The sequence below is a fragment of the Triturus cristatus genome, chromosome 12 (genome assembly GCF_964204655.1).
Source record: "Triturus cristatus chromosome 12, aTriCri1.1, whole genome shotgun sequence".
Classification (NCBI taxonomy): Eukaryota; Metazoa; Chordata; class Amphibia; order Caudata; family Salamandridae; genus Triturus; species Triturus cristatus.
In genome coordinates, this window is record NC_140595.1 from 766,898,403 (window position 1) to 766,925,651 (window position 27,249).

The following is a 27,249-nucleotide window of genomic DNA, read 5'->3' on the forward strand; positions in this document are numbered from 1 at the left end:
TATTAAAGTCCATGCTATTTCTGGTAGCCTGATCCCAGACTAACCAAGCCACATGTGCACTTCACAGACAATGAGTATATGGCTGTAAGGAGCAATGAACTGATAATAGTGGAGTTATCCTGTGCTAATTGCATATCAGTGTAATGGATAGAGCGCTAACCAGTGGAGTGACTTTAACTGCTTTCAGTGTGTTTATAGTGACAATGTATAGTGACTAGATATTTTATGGCCATGAAACTGTCCAGGACTGGGTGAGAATGCCTCACAATATTAACTCACACAAACTGTATGCAATGGCAAGGGTAATCATAGAAGTAAAAAAAGCAGGCCATCATTTCCAGTGGCTGAGCTTCTGAATCAGCACCTGCCAAGGAGCATTATTATCATCAAATCAGCTTATGATCAAACAGCTCAGTGGATAGCCTTCATGGGCCCTATTGGTAGTCAGGTTAAAATGCCGAAAACTTGCAGTTGGCAAAAGTGAGAATTACAAAAACTTTCTTCTGAGTGCTGTGAATGCAAACCTGTGAATGTAAATGTATGGCAATTAAAGATTTTATCCTGATGTTTCAATGTCATTGTTCAGATGTTACCTGTTGCTCTTTGATCATAATGTACAGGCACTCAATGGGGCCATGGTCAGCAAACGCATAAAGCACAATGTTCCCTGATTTGTAACTAATAAAATGGTACATATCAGTGGTTGAACAATCTGTGTTATTCCCTCTTCTCTTCCTCACATAAAAATGAGATTTCCTTATAATATGCTTTAAGTGAAAACCTACCTGCCATGGGTGGAAGTCTGAGATATTTGCACAGGTCTCTTGAATGAAAGGCCCGCCACCCTTTATGCACATAGTCAGATCCTTTAAAGCCAGTGCTGTAGCATAAACTGCTTTGTAGATATTGTAGGTGTTTCTAAAGTCCATCGTGCTGCTGATTGGAAGGCTTTCTAGTTTCTCATCCCCTGTGCATTTCATGGTTTTATTGTTCTTTATCAGGAGTATGTCCTCATCAAACCACTGACATCCAAAGGCTTCTTCCCAAAACCTTCTCACAAAGATGTCCTCTGGAGTTTTAGAAGGGTTAATTCTCATGAAATACTCTTGAAATCCCACCATCTCTCCACTGTATAGTGTAAATCCTATGGTGCTGGCCAGGATTTCTGAGTATTTCTCAAATGGTAAGAGAAAAGCTGTTGACCAGGCTTCGCTGGCAATCCAGGTCTTCCCAGTTACATTTTGCCTCACCATCTCATCTAAGAGAGGAATCAGGAATGCAACAGTGGAAAAGATCACAATGGCAGTGGCAGCTGAGTTTTTGATAACTTGGGCTATATGAAAAGCATTTTTGTCCACTCGGTTTAAAAGAATGTTCTCGGTGAAGGCTACACAAGCCCCATTCTTGGTTATTGCTTCTTGCACTATTTGAATTCCCAGCTGTCCATAGGTGTCATCTGTGGCTACAATGCCCACCCAAGTCCATCCAAAATGTGTTACCAATTGGGCGAGTCCTCTGGACTGGAAGTCATCACTGGGGATGGTGCGGAAAAAAGAAGGGAATTGGTTCCGGTCACTTAGTAGTGGACTTGTTGAATAAGCACTGACCTTTCCCAAAGTAGAAAAAGACACCTTTCAGCATGAGGTTACTTCAAATGCACACATCCTCAAAAATAAACTATCTCCTGAACCTATACTTGAACTGGATTCCTTACATAAAACACAAAAGCAAGACACATTGACAACAATAAATGTAAAGCTGCTACAAGTGGTAAAATCAATTAAAGATGGAGCAGGCATAATGATCAAAGCAGCTGAGGAACTTCAGCTTGGGTACACATTGATGTATTTAATTGGAATCCATTATCATAAGTCAGTGTCAAATAAAAATGACAAACTGCTGATATTTCAACAATTCAAAGTGTTACATATTGTTTGCGCCATTTCAGTCGGCTCTTCAAAAGTACATTACAGCAGTCATTTTGTCTAACACATTTATATAAACCTTTTACATATAATGCAGCACTGCAATATAATAGAAATCCCAGACAGGACTACATCTTGAAGTTTCATCACAAGCAGATACATATGAAGCAATAATGTCTAAAACAATTTCAGACAAAGTGAACCTCAATAGGCATTCAATATTACATCGATGGGACATTTATTTATTTCAAAATGATCGATCAATACCATTCACTATCTTAAAGACAATCAAAAAAATACAGTGGTTATTTATTATCTTCATATGTTAAAAAACATACATGAAGACCTTCTGTTTTAGGTATGATCATGTATACAAGAATTATTAAGAAAGACTCCATCTTTTGTAGACTTAACTCTCTGTTACCTCTTTTTGAATTTACAGTTTCTTTATGAAGTCACACCACATTCAAAAATGTGATTCTGCCATCCAATCTTTCAGCAAAGTGTATGACAACAGGGGGACTAGCATCCACATTTCTTATTGCTTGCATTTGTTGAAGTATTTGAACTTTCATTGGACAAATGGCTCTCCCAATATTCATCTATCATTAAAGAGAAATCATAGCACAGATATCACATTCTGTCAAGCAATCAATAAAATGTGTAATCTCAAAAGATTTCACATAGACAGCATTTTAAAGCTTCCTACATTTATTGATACTAAAAAGGAATAATTTTATACCTGCTTCAGACAAACATTGGTGTTCTATCATTCATCCAATCCGTATTTATCTTATTTGAAAAGTGACTGTGTGTTCCAATGTCTCCATTAGATGAAGATCTCTTGTAAGAAACACACAGAAAGGCTAGAATACAATCCTTCCTATCAGGGTCAAAATCTAATATTTTTAAATATTTTTAAATCTTTACCTAATGTCTTGGATATTCCGGATCTTTATGTTGCATGTTTCTTTGGTTTAGATGAACGGGCCCCAATGCTGATCCACATTCTCCACCAGATAAGAGCTGTATCTCTAGCTCTCCCTCTCACTCTCACAATGAGTGTAGAGCAAGATAATGCACATGTTGTGATGGGTGTCTCAGAAGTTGGGTAACTGCTTAGAAATTTATACAAGCATTTCTATTCTATTCTCGGATTTATAAAGCACATGGCTCGTCACACAGGGCTCCCAGCACTAGCTAAACACATGACAATTATCCTGCAGAACTATTCAAACTGTCTAGTCTTTAGTACTTTCATAAATTTCACTTCTGATTCGGTTTGTCTCATATGCAGCGGGAGCGAGTTCCAAAGCCTCTGGGTGGTATGAGCAAAGGAGCGACCTCTGACTCTCTTAATTCTGGGAACAGTGATCAGTAACTGACACGAATAACGCAGTGATCTCCAAGGCTCTCAAAGGTAGTAATGTCCTGAATCAACTTAAAGCCTTTTCTGTGGATTGCTTTATGTACAAGATCTAAAGTCTTAAAATGGACTCTCTTGTCTGCGTGGCTGCCAGTGTTGTCCTTGGTAACTGGTGTTTGACACAGTGCTTTTAGACCCTCATGGGTGAGTAGCCCTGCTTTATAAGCCCCTGATTGATTGATTATGTATTTTTTGGATGATGCGTGCTGCAGTGTTTTGTATGACCTGCAATCTTTTCAAGACTATCTTAGGGCTTTGAAGATATAAGAAATTTTCATAGTCCAATCGAGAAATTACAAGAACTTGAACCACCAGTCTGCCTGTTGAGTCTGGTAACCATCTTAGAAGTCTTCTTGGGGATCAAAAGGAGGCTGCTAGCTTCTTGATCTGGACTTTCATTGTCAGTTTTTCATCCAGCCATACTCCTAAACTTTTACCTCTGTTTTGGGTATGGGCTCATTACCTAGGGCAGCTGGCCAGTTTATTTTCATCCACCTTGTGGGATTACTGCCCACCACCATCACCCCTGTCTTATCACCGTTTAGCTTTAAGCTACTACTTGCCATGTAGTACATAACATGTATACGGCTGGTGTTAAGGAGAGATAAGGTCTTTCCTGTTTGATCAGATAGACTTGTGTTAATTTGCATGCCATGCTCATAGAAAATTGAGGTTATGACATAGGATTTTATATTCTCTGCTAGCGCAGCAACATACCTATGAAATTGGGTGGGACTAAGGAACGAGCCCTGTGGAACGCCTGAGTTGTGGTAAAAAGTGTTGGATTCCTTATCTTCTTCTCGTACTTGAAAGGTACGCTTGTGAAGAAAAGAAGTTACCCATTTCAGGGCTATGCCCCCAGGCCCCCTTCAACAAGACTTTTAATTCATGTTGAGTGCGATACCATGTCAATTGGAGCATTAAGATCGGTGCCACCCATATCTACAATTGCCATCATTTCTTTAGTAGCAGCTAGAAGAGCAGTCTCTTCATTGCTTACTGTCCTAAAGCCTGTTTGGGTAGATTGCAAAATCCTGTTGTACTCTAGGAATGAGGAGCGCTTGTATTAATTGCGAAGGGGCGGGTGGTCGGTAGATTAGTAATCCAGAGAAGGTGAAAATGGGTGTAAGTTCCCAAAAAATACTAGCCCTTCGCACCAAGTGGTATTGGGTTAGTTTTAACTTTCCTTCCTTCTTTGTATAAATAGCGCCCCTCCTTCTCTCTTACCTCCTTCTCTATCCATTCGATTGATGAAATATCCTGGGGGGAGTGTCATGGCTCTGTCGGATATGGATACCCCCTTAATCAAAGTTTCAGTAAGGAACATGGCACTTGGATATTCTTCCTCTATAAATGTAAATAAATCTAAACTATTCTTGGGTAGGAATCTACAATTGAGTAAATACATCTGCCTGTGAACATTTAAAATTTCCCCATGGGAGTCGGTCATTGGCCACCGAATGGTAAAATCCTATTGGACTCCATTTACTTACTTAAGGGCCGAAACACAATCCTTCAAGGCCTCTGCAAGCATGGCTGGCCAAACTGAAGTCTATGCAAAAAAAGAGAAAGGCGCTAAACACACCACCTCCGGGGTATAAGCAGTGGCAGACCAGCTTGAAGCATTTGGGCATAGTCGTGGTGCAGATGACAGAGAGCCATTGGGCAGCTGGCAGCAGAAGGACAAGGGGCTGCATGCCACATATTGAAGCAGACTGAAGGAAAATGAGTCAGTGCGTCCAGTGATGTGAAGTTTTTTATAGTTTGACAGGTAATGCCCATTTTTTCCACTCTTTCCTCTGCTTTTTCGTCTTTCTTCTCTCTGCATTTTTCATGTTATTTATGGTTCCTAATATATAACTCATCACTTTATTCTGTCACTCTAATGTATGGTTGTTCCCATCTCTTATACATTTATATAAGTAAAGTGAATATTGCGGGGACATTGATATTGTCTTCGCATTTTACAAACCTCTTAGCTGGATTTTTATACTCTAGGTAATTTATGAAATTATCTGGGTGTATTAGAGATATAATGTACTAGGTTCTTCCTAGTCTCTCCACTCGAAACATTATATATTATGAGAATTAATATGGCCGTTATATGTCATCATATTCTGGTATATAATATGTTATTTAACACCTATTTGTTAGATATTGTGTCTTTTCCAAACTATTGTCCCTTAATGGTCTTGTGAGATGAGTATTATACATCTGTGGTGTGAAGTATACTCAGATTCCAGCTTTATGAACATATTCAAATATGGCCGATACCTTGACTATCATTTTTTGTTATCATCTTTTGAAGAGCTTAGATACGGTTTGGCGATAGCAATCTCTCATTGGCATCTAGGAGACAACGATACCAATGTTTGGATATCCGTTCATTGTCAGGACTATACGAGCTCCATTTGGAGCCCTCCCTCCCGCTTGATAGGTTCACTTATGAAGATACAGACCAGCCATTAAAATCAGTTTTTAAATTTTGATTCTGTAGATTAATGTTGGTATTTTCTATTGCCTGCATTTCTTAAATAAATTAATGACCTACGATTTGTTTGATATTGCCGTTTCTCGGGCATATTTAATTTACGTTATAATTAGTTATACTTTTTACCATTGTAAGATGGCCGCCGTAAGAGAACGAACGCTTCGTTCCCAGTCGGCATGCCCTCCTTCATATTACGCAGGTGTTTCAGATTTTTGAAATCCACGGCGCTATATAAACAAGATGCGGGCATGTTCGAGGTTTCTTGCCCATCCGTTTTGCAGATACGCCCCTTCGAACCTGTGCTCACTGCTATTGTGGTAAGTTATCCACCGCTAAGTTTATGCAGAATTTATTCCGTGTTGTATTGGTATTCTCATATTTTGCTGCGTGTTTGGCCATATTTGCGATGGGTGCTCACATATATTGCATACCTTTGGGTCGATTATTTGCGGCCTTGTTTTTCTAAACGCGACCGTATGTATGGTTAGCATTAATTTTGTACGCCTCATGCGTTATAATTGCCAGATGGGGGGGTCCGTAATTTTTCAACTATATAAATTGGATTTCGTTCTCTCTATGTGCTTTATGTTGGTCTGTATGTATTGGGAAACAAGTGAACAAGTGGGCCAACTCATTTAAACAGCCGGATGTTTACATAGGGGTAGTGTTACTTGATAACATTGTACTGTATGATGTTTTGGATCTAAACAGCCAGGCGTTTACATAGGGGTAGTGTGTCTTTACAACATTTGACTGTATGATTTTTTGGATATGCTCAAAATATGGGTTTATTTTAACTGGCCCATTATGTGCTATAACCTGGCTTCTGTGACTTTCTATTTCATAGGGGGTGTCCTGTGATCACCCCCCCTCTCTTTTCTCTCACTGGGACAATTTCTTAATAATTTTTTAATTTTTTGATTATAGGCTGTTGCTTCTTTACCTTATTGGGTTATAATCATTATGGTGCTTGCAATGGGACGTCTGCTTGGTCCAGATTGATTTTAGATAAGATGACATATATCATCTTATATGTGTACGATCTTGTAACAGTGGTGTTAAGCATCTTGTATAACTGAGCACTTGCATCCTGTGATGGGAAATATATACACCAGATTGTTTTTAAGGTATAATGGGTTTGATTAGCTCATCAGTTTATCCCCTTTTAGGGAGTATAACTGGTTTTTCCATTAGGTTTAGAGGTGATCTAAGTAAAGAATATTTTATTCTCTATCACAGTGTTTATAAAATACATAATCTGACTATATTTTAGTTATATTGATCAGAAGATAAAGATTTCTGTTATGTCCCCGCATTAAGGCTACGTGGGTTCTGCTTTTATCTCAACATATCTCTCCTTCTTTAATTGCAGAATTAACTCTCATCTGCATAATAGATACATTGGCAGAGCTGGACGTCTTTTAAATTGGGACTAATATTATCCTGTTATTGAGTGCTTGCTATTTCTTATTAAACGGCACTACAATCTATATAATGTAAGTGTACAGCATATGGGATTTGCTATTTCTAATTTTTAACTCTAGCGGATATTATATTTACGTATTTGTGCCTCATTTTTCCCTTTTACTTTGTAGCCATTATTGGACGGGGATAAGCTTCACTCTAGGGAATCCTAGAATCGAAAAATACTTTATGAAAAGATTCTGACTCCACCTATTCCTATTGGTGGGTATTTTGTGTGTTGTTTGTATTAGACTTCGTGTGATATACCACACTTATCGGTCACCACTTTTGTCATCTCTCGGAAATGAGGGAACGATTTTACTGACTGAGCCATGGAATACATATTCCTCTCCTTTGCCCAATCCTTGTGTCTTGCGCTTTTAGCTTGATATTCTCTCGGATTATGATATGTTTATCAAGTTATTCTTGTAATTTTAAAAAAAACATTTTTTTTTTTACTTTTCTCTTTTCTTCTCCTTCTTCTTTCTTCTTTTTTCTTCCTTTTCTTATCTCCTCTTATCTTGAAGCCCTCAAAAGGTTAATGTTATTTTGTTCTCTTTCTTCTCGTTGTATTGATGGTTAATGGACTGCAATGTATCAACATAACTTGGTATATTGATGTGATGTGCCCGTAAGAAACAAAGAAGAAAATATGAGGGTTTGTTTTGGTTGAATGTGATCCTGGCTGGGATCTGTTTTGGCCATCTCCCTCTTTTTCTCCTTTTGGTACTCACCAAGTATTAATGTATTGTGCGTATGATGTAAATGTTAATCTTTATCATTGTTTGTTAACTTGTTGGTCTGTCGTCTGTTGTGTATGTGGGCATTAAATTAGCCTACATACTTGCATGTAAAAATTGTTTTGTATATTTGTTGTAAGTCATGTTTTTATATATGTATATTTTATCTGTTTGTATCTGACAGCCCTGAAGAAGTCCCTCAAGGGGATGAAACGCGTCGGCTGTTCTGTGTGCTGAACGCTGTGTCTCAGCAACATGAAATGAAAATGGAATGAATTCAAGAATTCTCTTTATTTGATATGGATGTCAAAATGATTTTTTGGACTAAGTTTTCTGAGTGGTGCACCTGTGCTTTAGTTTTAAATTGTCAAGTTCCTTTTTGGAATAAGTACTGTGATGGTGGGTACTATACAGTGTGCACACAGATCCCATTGAATACAAAAGGCATATCATGTAAGGAGTGTAAAAACAGGTTAGGTGCTGTTCTTTGGAAGGTTCCACTATCAGGTTCTCCTTCTTTTTTTGCAATGATGAAAAGGGTGTTTTGTTTTTATAAAATCCAATTTATTTTTGTAGGGTGTGCATATCACAGGAAGAGTATACTTGAGCTTGTGAAGGTGAAGTTCTGGTTTGCCGGGGTCTATAAGCAGACCCAGGTTTTCAGTTTCTTCCGAAATTCGAGGATGGCGCTGGTGGCTCTGAAGTGAAACCCCTTTAATGAGTGGTTTGAATGTGTTTGTGCTGCCCAAATTGGCACAGCAAACAACTAAATGCACTTGAAATAAACTCTGCCAGAGAAAACGTTTTAACAACTGTGATGTGAACTGGAGCCGAGAACACAGTTAGCTAGTTGGTAAGCGGGGATTGGGTGATAAGGGATTGCACCACAGTCCCAGACAGGGACCTCGGAGCATGAGATGAAGGGGGTGGTATAGCAGTAGCAGAGATGCAATAGGTCACTGACAATTTGGGGTGGGTGGAATATTTCATTCTGCCTGCGGAATTTTGGTCACTCTGTGTTAATCTTTAACGTAGCGCTCTGACCAAATTCCACCAATAGCATGTGGCAGAATTTTTCTGCAACAATGCTCCAGAAAATGTGAGCTGGTGCATGCAAGCCCGATTTGGTGTCCCCTAGTGTGAATTTCTAACATGGCGGGCGGTCCCGTTCAGAGGTCTTCCGCTTGAGTAGATTTGCTGCTGCTCAAATAGATTTTCTACTTGAGAGGCAGCAAAACCAACTCAAATGGATGCACGCTTTGGTACAATGCATGATGCCGTTTGCACTAATTTGTAGTGTTGCTTACCATTGACGGAACTCCGTGGAGTCTCACTGAGTTTTCATTTAATGCCACGGAATTCTGCAGAAGGAAACTCCGCAAGTTCCACCCACCCTGAAATGGCAATGCATAGACCTGGCAACTTGCAATGGTGTGAGTGGTGGAAAGAAGAAGAGTAGCTAGCAGGGATTATACAGGAAGAAATAATGTAGAATATTGGTTATTTGTGTCTCAGATCTATACTACTGTGAGATATTTCCATATCTTCGCTTATACAAATCCCAAATCAACATCAGGGTCGCTGCTCTGGAGGAATTTGCGCTAGCAATTGTCGAAAACAAGGCCCCTTGTTGAATCAATGGTTGAAACACAATGGAGGGCAGGCAGTTTTCAAATGTTTCAGATCGGCATTGCTGGCCAATGGAATCATGTTTATGAGGGGAAGAGAGTTAAGGAGTGGGGTCATGGACGGATTTGTAAAGTGACTTACAAATTGACAGAAAGGCTGATTTGCTGAGGGCAGGATAATTTGACATCAGCAGCCCTCATTGTGAGTGGCCCTTTGTTTGAGCTGATATTTGTCAGACGTGATAATGTTTGCCTCCGTAACGTCGGAATTTTTCCAATTAAGAGTTTGTCCCTAATAATGGGGCTGACGTGTTGCTGCGTATTGCGCCAAAAACCAAATGTCTCCCTCATTATCATGCCTTTAACTCCCAAAATGTGATTTACATGTGCTAGCTTATTTTTTACTGTCTGTGTTATAAACTTTTATTATAGGAAAAGTCTTTGATCATGTTAATTCACAATGAAATGTAGGTGCCCGCCATAAAGAAAACATGGACCAGCACCAATGAGTGCCCTGGTACAACACACATCTGCAAAACACAAAGATCTTTAAAGACCTGCTAATGGCCTCTGTGGCAGTGACTAGACATCATCCTATAAGATCTGGAAGTACAGGACAGAACAGAGGACAATTCCCCTTCTGCCTATTCATGTAGCACAAATATCTCCAGCTAATTTGTTAGTGCTTCTTTCATTTAACATTTTCATTTTCTACAACTTGATAAAAAAAAGTGTAGGCAATTTCTAAGACTATAAAATTAACCTCTGATATCAGGCCCCTCAAGAGCAAACATTTATCATCTCCAAGCTGCTTTATTAAGGGCAGAGCTCTGTCAAACCTAGCTGCAAATATTCAGGATAGGAAGAGTCTAATGCAAATCTGCACTGCTCAATATTTTTCAGACACGCATTCAATCATGGGTATTTGGTTCTTTTAACTTAGACTATAGTGAGCATTTAGGAATTTAGCATTGATTGACTCAAACAAGGACTTTGCAGGGGCATTAAGATTAAATATTGATTCCATAGATTTTCAGACCATAATAATGTGCTGTTAGAATATCATAATCAAACAAACATCATGGACAAAAAATATCATAGTTAAGTAAACATTATAGTAATGTATACATATATTGGGTTGGTGGGTTTATTTGGGGTTGGGTGGATAGTGTTTCTTTAAGTATTAATTAACATTAATTGATGAATATATTGATTATTACGCATTGTTATTTATTTGTTTTCATGTTTAATATATTTTAATTATGTAATACTTTTAAATGTCAAGTTGCAGGGATTATTTGGGTAATGAGTAGGTAAATTCTTTCAATGAAATGTTTATAAATATGTATTCATTGAGTACTGCATTGCCTTTTTTTGTATTGAGCAGAAACACAGAGTACAAAGAATTACTGCAAACGATTTGATAAATAAGCATCCTTGTATACATATAAAGTGCAACATACAATATTTAACAAGTATGTGTTATTTCAATAGAATTAATGTTGGTTTCTATCAATAGATCTTGCCAATAAAAGTGCAATGTTCTAATTTACCATCTGGACACAAAGCTAGAAATTAATCTTCCAGAAAAACTTGGCAAAGTACAATTCAGAAAGAGCAAAAATGTATAAAATGCAGGATGCAATATTTAACAAATATGTATTATTCCCATTAAATTAACATTGGTTTCTATGAGTAGATTTCCCCCTAAAGTGCAATGTGCTGATTTACCATCTAAGCATGATGCTAGAAATTCATCCTCCAGGCACACTTGCCAAAGTGCAGCCAGTGCAATTTACTACAGTACTTTCCACCCTAAAAATTACTAAAGTGCAGTGCTAAATTGCAATTTTTTTGTTTGGCCCTACTTCTCCAAGAAGGTCTCTAGCCTTTCCATATATTTCCATACAGCATTACATCTTTTATTGGCACCTACTCTCTTAGCATATGCTTCTTCAAATTTCCTAGTGCAAATAAATTTATTCAACCATTCCAAATAATTAAGTATTTTTGGGGACCTCCAATTCTGAAGTACCAGAGAGTGTGCCACGAGCGAGGCAATTGCTACACATGCCTTCTCCCCTCTCGACATTCCAAGGTGTTGTCTGGCTTGCATGACCAAAACGTGCAACTCTTTCTGAACTCCCCAGCTTAAAGCCACAAATATCCTCTCCCAGAATTGTCCTATCTTTGGGCAGGTAAAAAAAAGTATGGAGCCAACCTCCCTCACCTAGCATCTGACAGCAAAAACATTTGTTCTCTAATTCTGGGCGTATCTCGTGAAGAGTTTGGGGGTATAATACGCCATCCAGCATGACAAGAATGCCATTCTTTTAAAATTAGCCGTTCCTAAGGCCTTGCTGCCTAACTGTGAGATAGCTTGCCAATCCTGATTTGAGAACCTACATTGTATCTCCTGGGTCACTTTTTCTAAGAATATATTGACAATGATTGGATCCCCTTGAGACCGTATACAGCGATACCAATTGCCCAACCCTCTTAGCTTTGCCCTATATAGAGCAGTCGTAAATGGAGTTGGTCCAGAACAGGATGGAAGACTGCCCTTTTTTAGTAAATGTGAAATCTGAATATATTCAAAGAAAAGAGGTTTATGCTTGTCGCCAAACCTCGCTTGGACCGCTTGCCAAGTAATGCCCCTGCCACCTACTAAAAAATGAAGTGCTCTAGCTCTTTATATCCCCAATTGTTCCAAGACCTTAAATGGCTGCTCTGAATTGGAGGCCCAAGCTTTTACATTCAACTAATTTTAGGAAATAAGATCCTGCAGAGCTAGCCTTCTTTGAATAAAAAGTCTGGAGCCTTTAAGTGTACTCCTGCAAGGTCTTATACCTCATGTTTTGGGGGAGTTTGGCTGTTTTCATACATACCGGAATCTGTGAACCTGAAGAACCAGAACCAATTGGGCCTGGCGGCGCAGGGTACGCCTTAATCTCCTGGGTTCTCCTGCTTCAGCTAACAGAGACACGGGGACACTCTGTCGGCGTAAAAGATCAGATTTTATGAGCTGCAGCTAGTACAGTTGTCCTAGAAGTACACACGGTATGTTCTCAGGAGACTGCCACTTCACTCCGTGGCGCACAATCTTATATAGTACATAGATAACATATACATTAACAAAGAACACCCCTAAAACATACATAGAGGACCAATAAGGTAAGGTTAAAGACAGAACATGTCCAATAGAAAAGATTGAAAAACAAAGATATCGAGTAACTCGAAGAAGCCTCTCCTCCTACAGTGTTTGCCATCCCTCCCACAGGTTAAGGTATTAACATGTCTGTAACTGGTTTGCAGGTGGCGAGATACGTTCGTGTGTTTTGGAGGACAGTTGTGAAACAAGAGAATACGAGCGGAGGACAGCAAAGGCCAGAAGACAAGATAAGATCAGGAGAGAATAGTGTGAACCAACAGATAGTTAAGACAGGGATTAGGAAAACCAGACAGGGATTAGTGTACTCGGCCAGTCTCTAACACCAGCTTCGTAAACAGAGGCACAAGGCTATTTTGACACAATATTGCAGGAAAAGCAGAAAAGACTTCGTTTGTCGTGCTGCCTGAGTGAGGGCAACACAAAATGGCGGCAGAGCACAAAATGGCGGCTCAATGCGATCGTGATCGAAAATCGAATTTCCTCAGACCCTCCTTTTGCCAGAACTCAGGCAAGATACATAGACTCACTTCAATCTGAGTCGATGTCGATGGCCATGAGGTCATCAAGCTGTTGCTGTAACAACATTCTAATATTCTCTGTTCTTTGTGTCTTGGGTTTTGGGATGCACATAGTAGCGCAAAGGTCGCAGATGGCGGGACCACAGTGCATACAAAGGCAACAAGAGAAGATGACGGCTAAAACCATACCGAGGAATGTTAGCACCTTCCAACCCCATTTGGACAGTAGTCCCCAAAACCATCCCAATAACGACCAATCTCCTTCGTCCTGATGAATCGACTCAGAGATTATATGTAATTTAGAGATGGCCTGGTATACTGTCGGAGCATCATCAGGTATATAAATACAGCAACTTGATTTGATCAATTTACAGACTTCACCACGATCTGCAAGAATAACATCTAGGGCAACTCGGTTTTGTAAAGTCATAAGACGATCCGCTTGTAGTTCTGCTGTAATATTACTTAAAGCTCCTACAGTGATGTCTATGGTAGTCTCTACGACATGAACCAGTTGCCTCATATTCCTGCTGTTTGCCATAGGACCCCAAAAAGGAAGAAATCCCTTTAGGAAGTCTCCTTCCTCTTGACCTGCTGTGTCTTTGGAATCAATAATTCCTCTGCCATATCTGTTTTAATGGAAATTTGAAGTAGCAGTGTATGTAGGGGGAAGAAGAAAAGCTATATAGCAAGTTCCAGAAAAACCAGTTGGCAACCACGTATAGGCTCTATCGTGACAGATGAAATATGTGCCCTGAGATGGCACTAATGGCGGCGAATTCTGAGAGGAGTGAATGTAAGTATGGAAACAAAAGCTTTTTCTTTGTTCGGGGTCAGTAGTTTGACCATTGATTTGCAAACAGAAATTGCCTTGATGAGGTACAGTCCAAATCGGTGGAGATTTTCCTTGTTTAACCTTATCACTAAGACTTGTGATGTAATGAGTGACATTCCAATTAGCGTATGCTTTTCTTTCATCAACAGCAATTTTGCTATTTTCCATGATTTTAGCCATAGCTACCATTCCCTTTATCAATGAACTATGACTGAAATCTGGTCCACCAATATAAGAACTGACAGGTCGTTTAAATCGGCTTTGATAGGCGTTAGAGAAAATTACAAAATAAGCCCAAGCAGAACCTTCATAAGAGAATGGAAGGACTAAATATGGCATCCCTTTTCCTATGGTATGAGGCATTAATCCACACACCCAACAATCAGTTGTATTAATTACTAATTGGTGTTGGTGTAATAATTGAATAAACGAATTATTGTAGTATTCGATTCTTCTTACGAGTTCATGTTGAGGAAGTGTATGAAAGAGATGCGAAGAGATAGTGGAATAAGAAGGCACAGTAACAGAAGAAGGGACAACTTTTTGCTGCATAGCATAAACAATCCAACCTGTACACGCCAATAGAATACATAATAATATGAAAACACATAAAGTTATACTACAGCGACTGTATATTATTTTACAATGACTGTTTTTCATTTTGTCCTTTTTCTCTCTTTCGCCTAATGTAGTTTCCATCTTCCAAATGGATGCTCACGGCAATCTTCCTTAATCACTTGATCACGATTGTCTGCCGTCCTATGACACTGCAAGTCCTGCAGGCCTATTGCCACTACTCAGGTCACAACCAAGACTCCTACCGTGACCCTGCAACCGGGATAGAAACTACATAGAAGAGAGGTTTTCAAATTTTCTTCTTCAGTCTGGGTCTCAAATCGTAATGGGTTTTATCAGGTACAGTCTGATCCTGAAACAGTGTTTGTGGGTTTGTGGTGTTCAGACAAAAATGTGATGGTACAGCTTCTTGGAGAATGTCGTCGTTTTCTTTTTCCGACAGTGTTCCATTAAAGCGTGCATCACTACAGGGTACAAATCGTAGAACCTTCTCGCTTTCAGAGTCACTTATACCCTTGCGGACCCATTGATCAAAGGGCAAAGGCAAAGGAACCTTCTTGCAGTGGACGCCGTGAATCCAGTATTTCTTTCCTTCAACCTTCACTGCTGTACGAGTGGCTAGGAGAACCTGACGGGGTTCTCTCCAGCAAGGCTCCAAGTACTTCGTCCTTTGAAAATTCTTCACACAAACCCAGTCACCTGGTCGGATGGAATGACCTGAGTCTGTGGAGTCCTCTGGCAGAGCTCTCTGAACCTGTTGATGAAGAACACGCAATTTAGTTGTAAGGTCGTGCAAGTAATCAATCAACATTGGGTATGGCAAGTCTGAATACTTTTTAGGGCAAGGGACTCCCCATATATTAGCTAAAACTATCTCATAAGGGCTAAGTCCCAAACGATAATGCACAGCCGTTCTGGTAGATAGAAGAGCCAAAGGTAGTGCATCGGGCCAACTAAGTCCTGTACTAGCCTGTACTTTAGCAAGTTTGAGTTTTAGGGTGCCATTATAGCACTCCACTAGACCCGCTGATTGTGGATGGAATTTTTGTCCTATACCAAGACCTGCACAAACCTTTTGCATGACTTGGCCCACAAATTCGCTTCCATTGTCACTCCAGACAATGCGCGGCAAACCAAATCTAGGGAAAAACTCTTTTAGAAGTACTTTGGCTGTGGATAAAGCAGTATTATCTTTCAGGGGGTAAGCCTCTATCCATCGGGAAAAGGCACATAACACCACTAGAACATATTTGAGATTGTTGCATCTTTCCATGTGAATGTAATCGATTTGCAACACCTCAAATGGATAGGTCGGAGGAGCAAAGTGACCTGCTGGAGTTGGGGTTCCCTTTCCCGGATTATACATTAAGCAAATAATGCAATGTTTCACTATATTGTCTGCACACTTCGGTATTCCTTCGTTTTGCCATACTGGAGCCAGACGCTTGCATATTCCTTTCGCACTTAGGTGGGCTGGACCCTGCGCCATAGTAACTACAGGTAGTACATAGGCATCTGGTAACAGCCAACGTTGGTCCTCGGACAATTCCACCCAACACCCCATCTCATCTAACATTCCTGTACTTTCTTTCCACCTACTCAATTCTTTCTCTGTAGCTTCTTCTTGAATTGATTTCACACTTTCTACTGTATCCTCATACATTCCTCTTTCTCTGACCCAATTTGCAGGGCCTGCAACATACATGTGACTTGTAGCATCTCTGGCTGTCTTTTTCGCTACCTCATCCATAAATGCATTCCCGCGACCAATATCTTTAGTAATCTTCTTGTGCGCACTACACTTCACAATTGCTATTTGGGTAGGCAAAGCAAGTGACTCAAGATCAGTCACCAACTGACCATGTTGTATCTTAGTGCCGTGGGAAGTAAGGAATCCCCTTTCTTTCCACAAACGTCCAAAATTGAACGCTACACCAAAAGCATACTGACTGTCGGTGTACACGTTCACTCTTTTTCCTTTGGATAACACACACGCTCTGGTTAAGGCTATCAGTTCAGCTGCCTGGGCTGAATTATGTCTGATGCGTGCTGTTTCCACGACTGTATGCAAGGTAGTAGCAGGATAAGCTGAAGTTGCTTCTCCCTTAGGAAGCTTAAAACAAGAACCATCTACCCATAGCGTTCCATCCGGATTCACTAATGGCGTATCTGTTAAGTCAATTCTACCTTTTGTTTCTTCCTCAGTATGAAAGAAACAATCATGTTGTTCTTGAATACCTTTCTCTTCTGGAAGAGGCAACAGAGTAGCTGGATTTAAAGTATTACATCGTTTGATGTGCACGTGACTAGCCAAAAGCGTCAGCTCATATCCAGTCAAACGAGCACTCGTAAGATGCTGGGTTTTTGTTCTGTTTAGCAAAGTATCCACTGCATGTGGCACCATAACAATGAGAGTATTATCTAGCACCACTCCAGCAGACTGTCGAATAGAAATTGCTGCTGCTGCTGTCGCTTTGAGACAACTAGGCAATGCTTTAGCTACTGGATCTAACGTAGCCGAAAAATAGGCACATGGCCGCTGTTTATCTCCAAATCGCTGCGTTAAAACTGACAACGCACAACCTTCTCTTTCGTGAACATAGAGAGTAAAAGGCTTACTGTAATCAGGAGTACCTAGTACAGGAGCAGAACACAGAGCAGTACGTAAGTCAGTAAAGCTCCTCTGACAGTCGTCAGTCCATGGAAGGGGCTGAGGCGTATCTTTGAAAGTGAGTGCCAACAAAGGCTTGGCCAACAGAAAGAAGTTAGGGATCCACTGCCTACAATAGGAAGTAATGCCCAAAAAGGCACATACCTCTCTTTGTGTGGATGGCACAGACATTTGCGCAATAGCTTGGATACGTTCTGGGGTTAATCGTCTTCCCTCCTTTGATAAGAGATAACCCAAGTAGGTAACCTCTCGGCGAACATATTGTAGCTTAGAAGGTGAAACCTTATGATTAAGATCGAATAAGTGTCGCAACAATGCAACCGTCACATTCTTACATATATCCTCTGAATCAGCAGCGATTAACACATCGTTCATGTACTGAATGAGAGCAGCACCAGACGGCAAAGAAAAAGCATCAAGATGACATTTCAGAGCTTGACTATAAATAGAGGGACTTTCACAATAGCCTTGAGGTGCACGCTTGAACCGGAAGCTTCGGCCTCCAAGAGAGAAGCCAAAAATATCCCTACTCTCTTCGGCAATGGGAATACTAAAGAAAGCATTTTTCAGATCGATAACAGAAAACCAAACCGCTGTAGAAGGTATCATCGTCAACAGCGCAGTGATATCTGGGACAACAGGAAACTGTGGTACAACAATTTTGTTTACCTCCCGAAGATCAATTACAAAACGATAAACAGGAGGTTGAGAAGGATCAGTGCGTTTAAGAACAGGAAGAATAGGGCTATTACATATGTTACCTCTCGTTTCCTCAACCACATCCTTCTGAATCAAATCATGAATGATTTCCAAAAGCGCTCTTTCACCTTCAGTGGAAATTCTATATTGAGGAACGTGTGGCAATTCAGCATTGAGCTTGAGAGTAACAGCATAAGGTGGAATTTCAAGACAACCAACATCATTTGGACCCGTAGCCCAAAGTGTTGTAGGAAGAGAGAGCAATTCAGGTGGGAATTGATCTTTAGACAAATACATTGGAGAAGTCAGTTTCTGTCCTAAAGTAAGATATACACCAGAAGGAGAACAAGATATTGTGGCATATATTCTTTTCAATATATCCAAGCCCAATAGATTCTCGCCGCAACCATTCGTTAAGAGAAGCGGAACTTCTAAATCATAAGGGCCAATTGAAATAGGCAAAGGGCAAGAAACCGGATTACGAACTGGGGCGCCAGAAAAACCTACAGATACATTCGTTAAGCCAGACAAAGGTGCCCCAGGGAGTTTTGAATGAATGATAGAACTTCTCATCGCACCAGTATCTAAAAGAAATGGCTCTGAAACACCCATTGTAGTCACATTAACATAAGGTCCATTCTGATCTACTGGAATCGACACAACTCCCTTACTTTGTCCATGGCTGTCCTAGTTAGCATGAAGACTTTCATTCTCGCCTTCAATATAACAATCCTCATTGTAATACTGTGTAGACCGAGCGTTTTGCTGATCAAAGTAGTTCACAGAACTAGAGGGAGGAAAGGAACGCTGTTCTTGGGTCAATATACCTCGACCTCTACCTCTGTTTGCTGACTGGAGGCCAGCACGACCTCGTGGAGCAGATAGTGTCCCATTACGCTGCAATAAAACCGGACAACTACTCTTGAAATGACCTTCCTCTCTACAATAGGCACATTGATTAGGACCTAGCAAAGGTCGCGGAATATATGGCTCAGGCTTTTGATACACCCTCTGAAACTGCGGAGACTGTTGAAACTGGGGCTGAGCATAATGAGGTGGATAAGCCTGTTGCAAGAGAACCTTAGTTTTCAATTCTTTAGTCTTTTTCTCTTGCTTATCTTTTTCTTCTTTATCTGTATTTTCATAATTTTGAGCAGTAGCCAATATCTGAGCTGGAGAAGAAACAGCCCACGAACTTTCAGAGTCTTTCAACTTATGCGACAGCTCGGGAAGCAAATTAAATACGAACTTAACTACAAATAATCGCTGTCCACCCTCCGTAGTCATGTCCTGACCACTGTGATCAATGAATGTCTCCTCAAAACGAGTAAAGAAATCGGAGACACTCTCATCTTTCTTCTGTTTACACACGGCTAGTTTATCCCAGTTAACTCTCAAGGCAGGCATCATCGTTTTCATTAATGTAATAATCCTACCAGGGAGTTCTGAAATCAAAGCCTCAGATTTCGCACCACCCACTTGGTTTCTATCTGCGGCAATTATAGCATCCCAGTCGCCACCTAATTCTTGGGCATGATTCTCTTTACGAATCCTAGCCCATAATGCTTGTGGAAATACATTCCCCATCAACATATCGATATCTGCTAAATTCATGATGCAGGCTTCAACAGTTTGTGACAATTCTTTATAATAACCTGCAGGGTTTTTACGAGGATCCGGTAAAGACTGTTTAAGAGCTAAAACTTCAGACCTTTTCCAGGGGACATGTACCCATATTTGTTGGAAGTGAGCAGGAATAGCTTGATTACCACCTGCTGCTGCAACCTCTTCTCTCCATACTGGAGGAACCTCTCTCATTGGGTAATTTTTCAGTGTCAACCTAACTGAGGGATCGGAATCAAGAAAAGTCTGTGAAATAAATAAGGTTCTAAAGGAAACAAGTGTCTTTACAGCGTCCTCAACCTTAGAACCCACAATGAGTCCCTTATCAAAATTAGCCTGAATATCTAACAGACCCTGAGGGACCGAACCCAAGTCCATATCCTCCCAACCTTTAATAAGACTATCACACATAGCTTTGAAAACATATCTCTGCGTAGGCCCATTCCACTGTGAGAAGGTAGGCATAATGTCGGGTACACTATACCAAGGACCCTTCTCAATCCATTTGCGAGCGAGAGAGTCCAACCTTTCTCGTTCTTCGGAAGCTGGGAACTGACTACGAGACAGTCTTCGAGAAAAAGCCGGAGACACATTTAATGCCTCAAAGAAAGGTGATAAAAGACCAGAGACCGTTTCTGTGAGTCGTTTACGCATAGACGGAGAATTGGACATAAGAATAGGGGACAAGGTATTAGGCGAACTAATGGAATGGAAATCAGTAATTACCGGAGGAGCGGAAGGCGTAGAAGATGAAGGTAAAGGAGTCGAAGGCAAAGCTGGCAAAGGCGGCAATACTTGAGGGGGCAAATGTGGAAGAGCCGGAGCAAGCGGAGGCGCGACTGGCGGCTGAACAGGCTGTAACAACGGGGGTGCATTAGCACCTTGTACATAGGGCGGAGGCAATCTTAATAGGTGAGACATCAAGGAGTCCTCTTCTAAATCCTTTCTTTTATCAGAGGGGGAAGCTGGCAACATCGGATAGCATTTATCTATTGCCATACGATGCTGTCTCTCTGAAATTTCCATCGTATTATCAACTTCATAATCTTTAAACTGCTGAGCAGCCTGTATAATTGTCATACCCTGTGCTTTCTTATCTCGTTTTTCTTGCTTAATTTTTCTCTGTTTGGCTTCCTTACGCCAAAGGCGGAAAGAGTCAAACATTGCCGGCCGGGCTTTTCTTTTAAATAAAATAGTTTCCAAATTATCTAGTATGTCAGGCTCAAAGCTACCATTTTCTGGCAATTTTAAAACACCATCATTCTTCGTGTATCGGATCCATGCCTCGTTAAAAGCAATGGGGCCAACACCATGTTTAGAATAGAGATCATAAGTGGGAGTTCCAACCGAAGGAATCGGACAAGAGTCCTCCAGCCGGGAATCCCTATTACAACCAAAACAACAAAGTTTCTCAAACTTAGTCAGACCAGGCATCGTTATTTCACTGGACTGTTCACAAACATCAAGGGGGTTAAATACTTAACACAGCACAAGTGTACTTACCCCTCGGCATCGGTTATTGCAATACCCGAATCAAAGACCCAAAGAACCTAAGAACCAAAGAACCAAAGAACCTAAGGACCAAAGAACCAAAGAACCAAAGAACCAAATGTGGGAGCGACCCACCAATACTTAACTAAGATGTCTTCTTAAACCAACAGAGGCCCCGTCTATCGTCTCGCTTTACCATACATCATCGAAAAGAGGGCCAAGGCAGGGCGGCAGTCAGGGCAGCAGTCGTCAGGAGCCGTCAGGAAGGAGTAACCACGCTGCAAAAGACCTTTGGACCACTTTCGACATACAGGGGTCGCTTGACGTGGCTCGCGATTCCTCCAGAATTTTCTTGCGGGGTTCCTCACGACCTTCAGGCAGAACCACTACCTCTAAAGCCACCCCACTTTGGGCGCCAGTTGAAGAACCAGAACCAATTGGGCCTGGCGGCGCAGGGTACGCCTTAATCTCCTGGGTTCTCCTGCTTCAGCTAACAGAGACACGGGGACACTCTGTCGGCGTAAAAGATCAGATTTTATTAGCTGCAGCTAGTACAGTTGTCCTAGAAGTACACACGGTATGTTCTCAGGAGACTGCCACTTCACTCCGTGGCGCACAATCTTATATAGTACATAGATAACATATACATTAACAAAGAACGAACCTAAAACATACATAGAGGACCAATAAGGTAAGGTTAAAGACAGAACATGTCCAATAGAAAAGATTGAAAAACAAAGATATCGAGTAACTCGAAGAAGCCTCTCCTCCAACGGTGTTTGCCATCCCTCCCGCAGGTTAAGGTATTAACATGTCTGTAACTGGTTTGCAGGTGGCGAGATATGTTCGTGTGTTTTGGAGGACAGTTGTGAAACAAGAGAATACGAGCGGAGGACAGCGAAGGCCAGAAGACAAGATAAGATCAGGAGAGAATAGTGTGAACCAACAGATAGTTAAGACAGGGATTAGGAAAACCAGACAGGGATTAGTGTACTCGGCCAGTCTCTAACACCAGCTTCGTAAACAGAGGCACAAGGCTATTTTGACACAATATTGCAGGAAAAGCAGAAAAGACTTTGTTCGTCGTGCTGCCTGAGTGAGGGCAACACAAAATGGCGGCAGAGCACAAAATGGCGGCTCAATGCGATCGTGATCGAAAATCGAATTTCCTCAAACCAGCTTCTTGCACCATCTTCTCTAAAAAAAAATATATATCTACGGATTGCTTGTGGTCAAGTAAACGGGCTATTAAATCTAAAAAGGCTGCTTCATAATATGCACGAGCTTGAGGAAGTGCGAGCCCCCCCCGATTGATATCACGTTGGAGCACTGAGAGTTTTACTCTCGGCACCTTCTTATTCCAAAAAAACCTTCTAAAAATTATTTGTAATTCTTTAAAATATTTCAGCTACATTTTTATAGGGTCATTTATGAACAAAAAAACAAGTAAAGGTAAAATGAACATTTGTATGAGAGTTACAAGGCCTATCAATGTGAGTGGTTATAACGACCATTCTTTTTTCCGCTTGGCTTCTTAGTTTAATTTATACATTTCGATATATTGACTAGTAACGTAAATCCCTAAATATCGGATTGGATTGTGAATAAGGGATTGTTGTTCAAAATTGTTGGGAAGAAAATCATTCGAAGTATTCTGTTAAAATCTCAGTCCAATTAATTCAAATTGTGCAAATTAGGCTAATATTAAATCAATATTCTGTCTTGCTGGGCTAAGATAGAAGATATTATCATCCGCAAACAACTTCAGTTTGCCCATTTCTGGTATTGGTGCTTTTATCTCCATATTGTTGCGAATTCTAGTGGCTAAGGGTTCGATACAAAATGTGAAGAGCACGATGGAAAGAGGGACCCCTTGCCTGGTCCCCCAATTGACAATAACTATCTCAGCTATGTTGGAATTAATAAACACCTGTGCCTATGTCCCTTGGTAAATATTACAAAGCATTTTTATTACCTTGGAGAGAATTCAAGACCATCCCAGACCATAAAAAAGAACATCCCAATTCACCGAGTCAAACGCTTTTTCTGCGTCGACCATCAAATGAGAGCTGGAGTTAGATTGCTATTGAAAAAGTCATGTGTTTGTACTAAAAACCCTGTATTTGTGGGCATCACCCTCCCTGCAATGAACCCTGTCTGGTCTTTATGGATCACTTTTTGTGCCATAGGAGTAAAACACTACACCCAGATTTCCATTAAAACTTTATAGCCTGGATTAAGTAGACTAATTGGTCTATATGAATGATCATCTCTGGGGTTTTCCCCTTCTTTACAAAACTGACAATGATGGATTCCTTGAAGGATAATTAAAAATGATTCAGAACTGTTTAAATTAATACTTTTTTATAAGATTCCATTTCTAGGATAATTAAAAAAATATTCTTTAGAACTGGCATTTCCTCAGGTGTTCTCCAATCGTCGTACTATTCAGGCAAGTGATATAATTTGGGTGATTAAAAGGTTTATAAAAAAAAGACGTATATTAAGTGAGGTGTAAGAGTTCAGTAAGTTAAGTGTTAGGTACTTTTGTCCTCATAAAATTCGTGTATGGTTTGGAACACTATCCCTACTGGGTTAACAAAGATTACGATGGAAATGTATTAACCAGGTTTAGAACAGGCACTGCGCACCATGTGCTATTGTTCCAAAAGGTTGGGTATTGTCTGTTATCAATATACTTTGCCCTTGTGACAGCTGTTCTTTGCAAACTATGATGCACCCTATATTTTGTCATGTTTCATAGCTTGGCTGGTTCTAAAAATGTGGGTGGCATGTCAGTACTTAGAAATGTTGCCATCAAACATAATATGCTCTGCAGTGTGACTTTTTGTTAACTGTAGCTGCTGTAAAATTTAGATCTGCTGTACAAGAGTAATTGATGAACAGTTGTTTCAAATGTACACTATGGTGCCAATTCCGATCCGGTAAAAAAATTCCCCGTCCGACTCGTATCCGGATTTTTTTCCGTCCGAATCGTCAAAGTAGCGTACAAACTGCCAAGTACGATTCGAACGGAAAAAAGTCCATACGAATCGCATTGGGAAGATTTCCCCACACGTCCTCGGGTCGGGAAAAGTCACCGACACGTCCCCGGGCGAGAAACCCACCGTGCGGAAAAATAAAGTCCGACTGCGCAAGTACGATCCCTCCCGTCCTCCCCATTTCACAACCGTACGCAAAAAACACCGTCCGAACCGAACTCCCATAGCAACCATGGAGACATGTGCCCGCATACGCGCCGAACACCCCACCACCCCCCGCCCGCGTATGTACGCCCCGAACCCCCACCCGTGTATGTACGCACCGAACCACCAGCCGTGTATGTACGCACCAAACCCCCCCCCCAGCCCTGTATGTACGCACCGAACCACCAGCCGTGTATGTACGCCCCCGAACCCCCCCCAGCCGTGTATGTACGCACCGAACCACCAGCCGTGTATGTACGCACCAAACACCCACCCGTGTATGTACGCCCCCGAACCCCCCCCAGCCGTGTATGTACGCACCGAACCACCAGCCGTGTATGTACGCACCAAACACCCACCCGTGTATGTACGCCCCCGAACCCCCCCCCAGCCGTGTATGTACGCACCGAACCACCAGCCGTGTATGTACGCCCCCGAACCCCCCCCCAGCCGTGTATGTACGCACCGAACCACCAGCCGTGTATGTACGCACCAAACCCCCACCCCAGCCGTGTATGTACGCACCGAACCACCAGCCGTGTATGTACGCACCAAACACCCACCCATGTATGTACGCCCCCGAACCCCCCCCCCAGCCGTGTATGTACGCACCGAACCACCAGCCGTGTATGTACGCCCCCGAACCCCCCCCCAGCCGTGTATGTACGCACCGAACCACCAGCCGTGTATGTACGCACCAAACACCCACCCGTGTATGTACGCCCCCGAACCCCCCCCCAGCCGTGTATGTACGCACCGAACCACCAGCCGTGTATGTACGCCCCCGAACCCCCCCCCAGCCGTGTATGTACGCACCGAACCACCAGCCGTGTATGTACGCACCAAACCCCCACCCCAGCCGTGTATGTACGCACCGAACCACCAGCCGTGTATGTACGCACCAAACACCCACCCATGTATGTACGCCCCCGAACCCCCCCCCCAGCCGTGTATGTACGCACCGAACCACCAGCCGTGTATGTACGCCCCCGAACCCCCCCCCAGCCGTGTATGTACGCACCGAACCACCAGCCGTGTATGTACGCACCAAACACCCACCCGTGTATGTACGCCCCCGAACCCCCCCCCAGCCGTGTATGTACGCACCGAACCACCAGCCGTGTATGTACGCACCAAACACCCACCCGTGTATGTACGCCCCCGAACCCCCCCCCAGCCGTGTATGTACGCACCGAACCACCAGCCGTGTATGTACGCACCGAACCACCAGCCGTGTATGTACGCCCCCGAACCCCCCCCAGCCGTGTATGTACGCACCGAACCACCAGCCGTGTATGTACGCACCAAACCCCCACCCCAGCCGTGTATGTACGCACCGAACCACCAGCCGTGTATGTACGCACCAAACACCCACCCATGTATGTACGCCCCCGAACCCCCCCCCCAGCCGTGTATGTACGCACCGAACCACCAGCCGTGTATGTACGCCCCCGAACCCCCCCCCAGCCGTGTATGTACGCACCGAACCACCAGCCGTGTATGTACGCACCAAACACCCACCCGTGTATGTACGCCCCCGAACCCCCCCCCAGCCGTGTATGTACGCACCGAACCACCAGCCGTGTATGTACGCCCCCGAACCCCCCCAGCCGTGTATGTACGCACCGAACCACCAGCCGTGTATGTACGCACCAAACCCCCACCCCAGCCGTGTATGTACGCACCGAACCACCAGCCGTGTATGTACGCACCAAACACCCACCCGTGTATGTACGCCCCCGAACCCCCCCCAGCCGTGTATGTACGCACCGAACCACCAGCCGTGTATGTACGCCCCCGAACCCCCCCCCAGCCGTGTATGTACGCACCAAACACCCACCCATGTATGTACGCCCCCGAACCCCCCCCCCAGCCGTGTATGTACGCACCGAACCACCAGCCGTGTATGTACGCCCCCGAACCCCCCCCCAGCCGTGTATGTACGCACCGAACCACCAGCCGTGTATGTACGCACCAAACACCCACCCGTGTATGTACGCCCCCGAACCCCCCCCCAGCCGTGTATGTACGCACCGAACCACCAGCCGTGTATGTACGCACCAAACACCCACCCGTGTATGTACGCCCCCGAACCCCCCCCCAGCCGTGTATGTACGCACCGAACCACCAGCCGTGTATGTACGCACCGAACCACCAGCCGTGTATGTACGCACCAAACACCCACCCGTGTATGTACGCCCCCGAACCCCCCCCCAGCCGTGTATGTACGCACCGAACCACCAGCCGTGTATGTACGCACCAAACACCCACCCGTGTATGTACGCCCCCGAACCCCCCCCCAGCCGTGTATGTACGCACCGAACCACCAGCCGTGTATGTACGCACCGAACCACCAGCCGTGTATGTACGCCCCCGAACCCCCCCCAGCCGTGTATGTACGCACCGAACCACCAGCCGTGTATGTACGCCCCCGAACCCCCCCCAGCCGTGTATGTACGCACCGAACCACCAGCCGTGTATGTACGCACCAAACCCCCACCCCAGCCGTGTATGTACGCACCGAACCACCACCCCACCAGGGAATGTACGGACCGCACCCCCACCAGTGCATGTACGGACCGTACTGACGCCAAAAAAACACGTACTGAACCCGGACAAACCATATTTACACAAGGAGAGTCAAGTAGAGTTTCCCCACACCACCAAACAGGCCCAACAACCCCACAAACATCACATACACTCACCTGCAACTGCCAAACTGCCAAACAGAGGCCCAAAACTCAATCACTCCTCATAACACACCCACACAAATTTCAAACACAG

At 42.8% G+C, this 27,249-nt stretch overlaps 1 protein-coding gene and 1 long non-coding RNA gene across 2 annotated transcripts in view; one reads left to right on the top strand and one right to left on the bottom strand.

Moving 5' to 3' along the window:
- Positions 1–27,249, bottom strand: part of LOC146782768 (extracellular calcium-sensing receptor-like) — a 193,955-nt gene that overhangs the window by 16,274 nt on the left and 150,432 nt on the right. Inside the window, exon 4 of the mRNA XM_085637241.1 lies at positions 786–1,607. Coding sequence (XP_085493367.1) covers positions 786–1,607 — 822 coding nt within the window. The remainder of the gene's footprint in view (positions 1–785; positions 1,608–27,249) is intronic.
- LOC146782769 (uncharacterized) lies at positions 6,072–9,600 on the top strand. The gene is made up of 4 exons (XR_014972095.1): positions 6,072–6,159; positions 7,215–7,338; positions 7,438–7,528; positions 8,231–9,600. It is a non-coding gene; the product is annotated as an uncharacterized LOC146782769 (long non-coding RNA).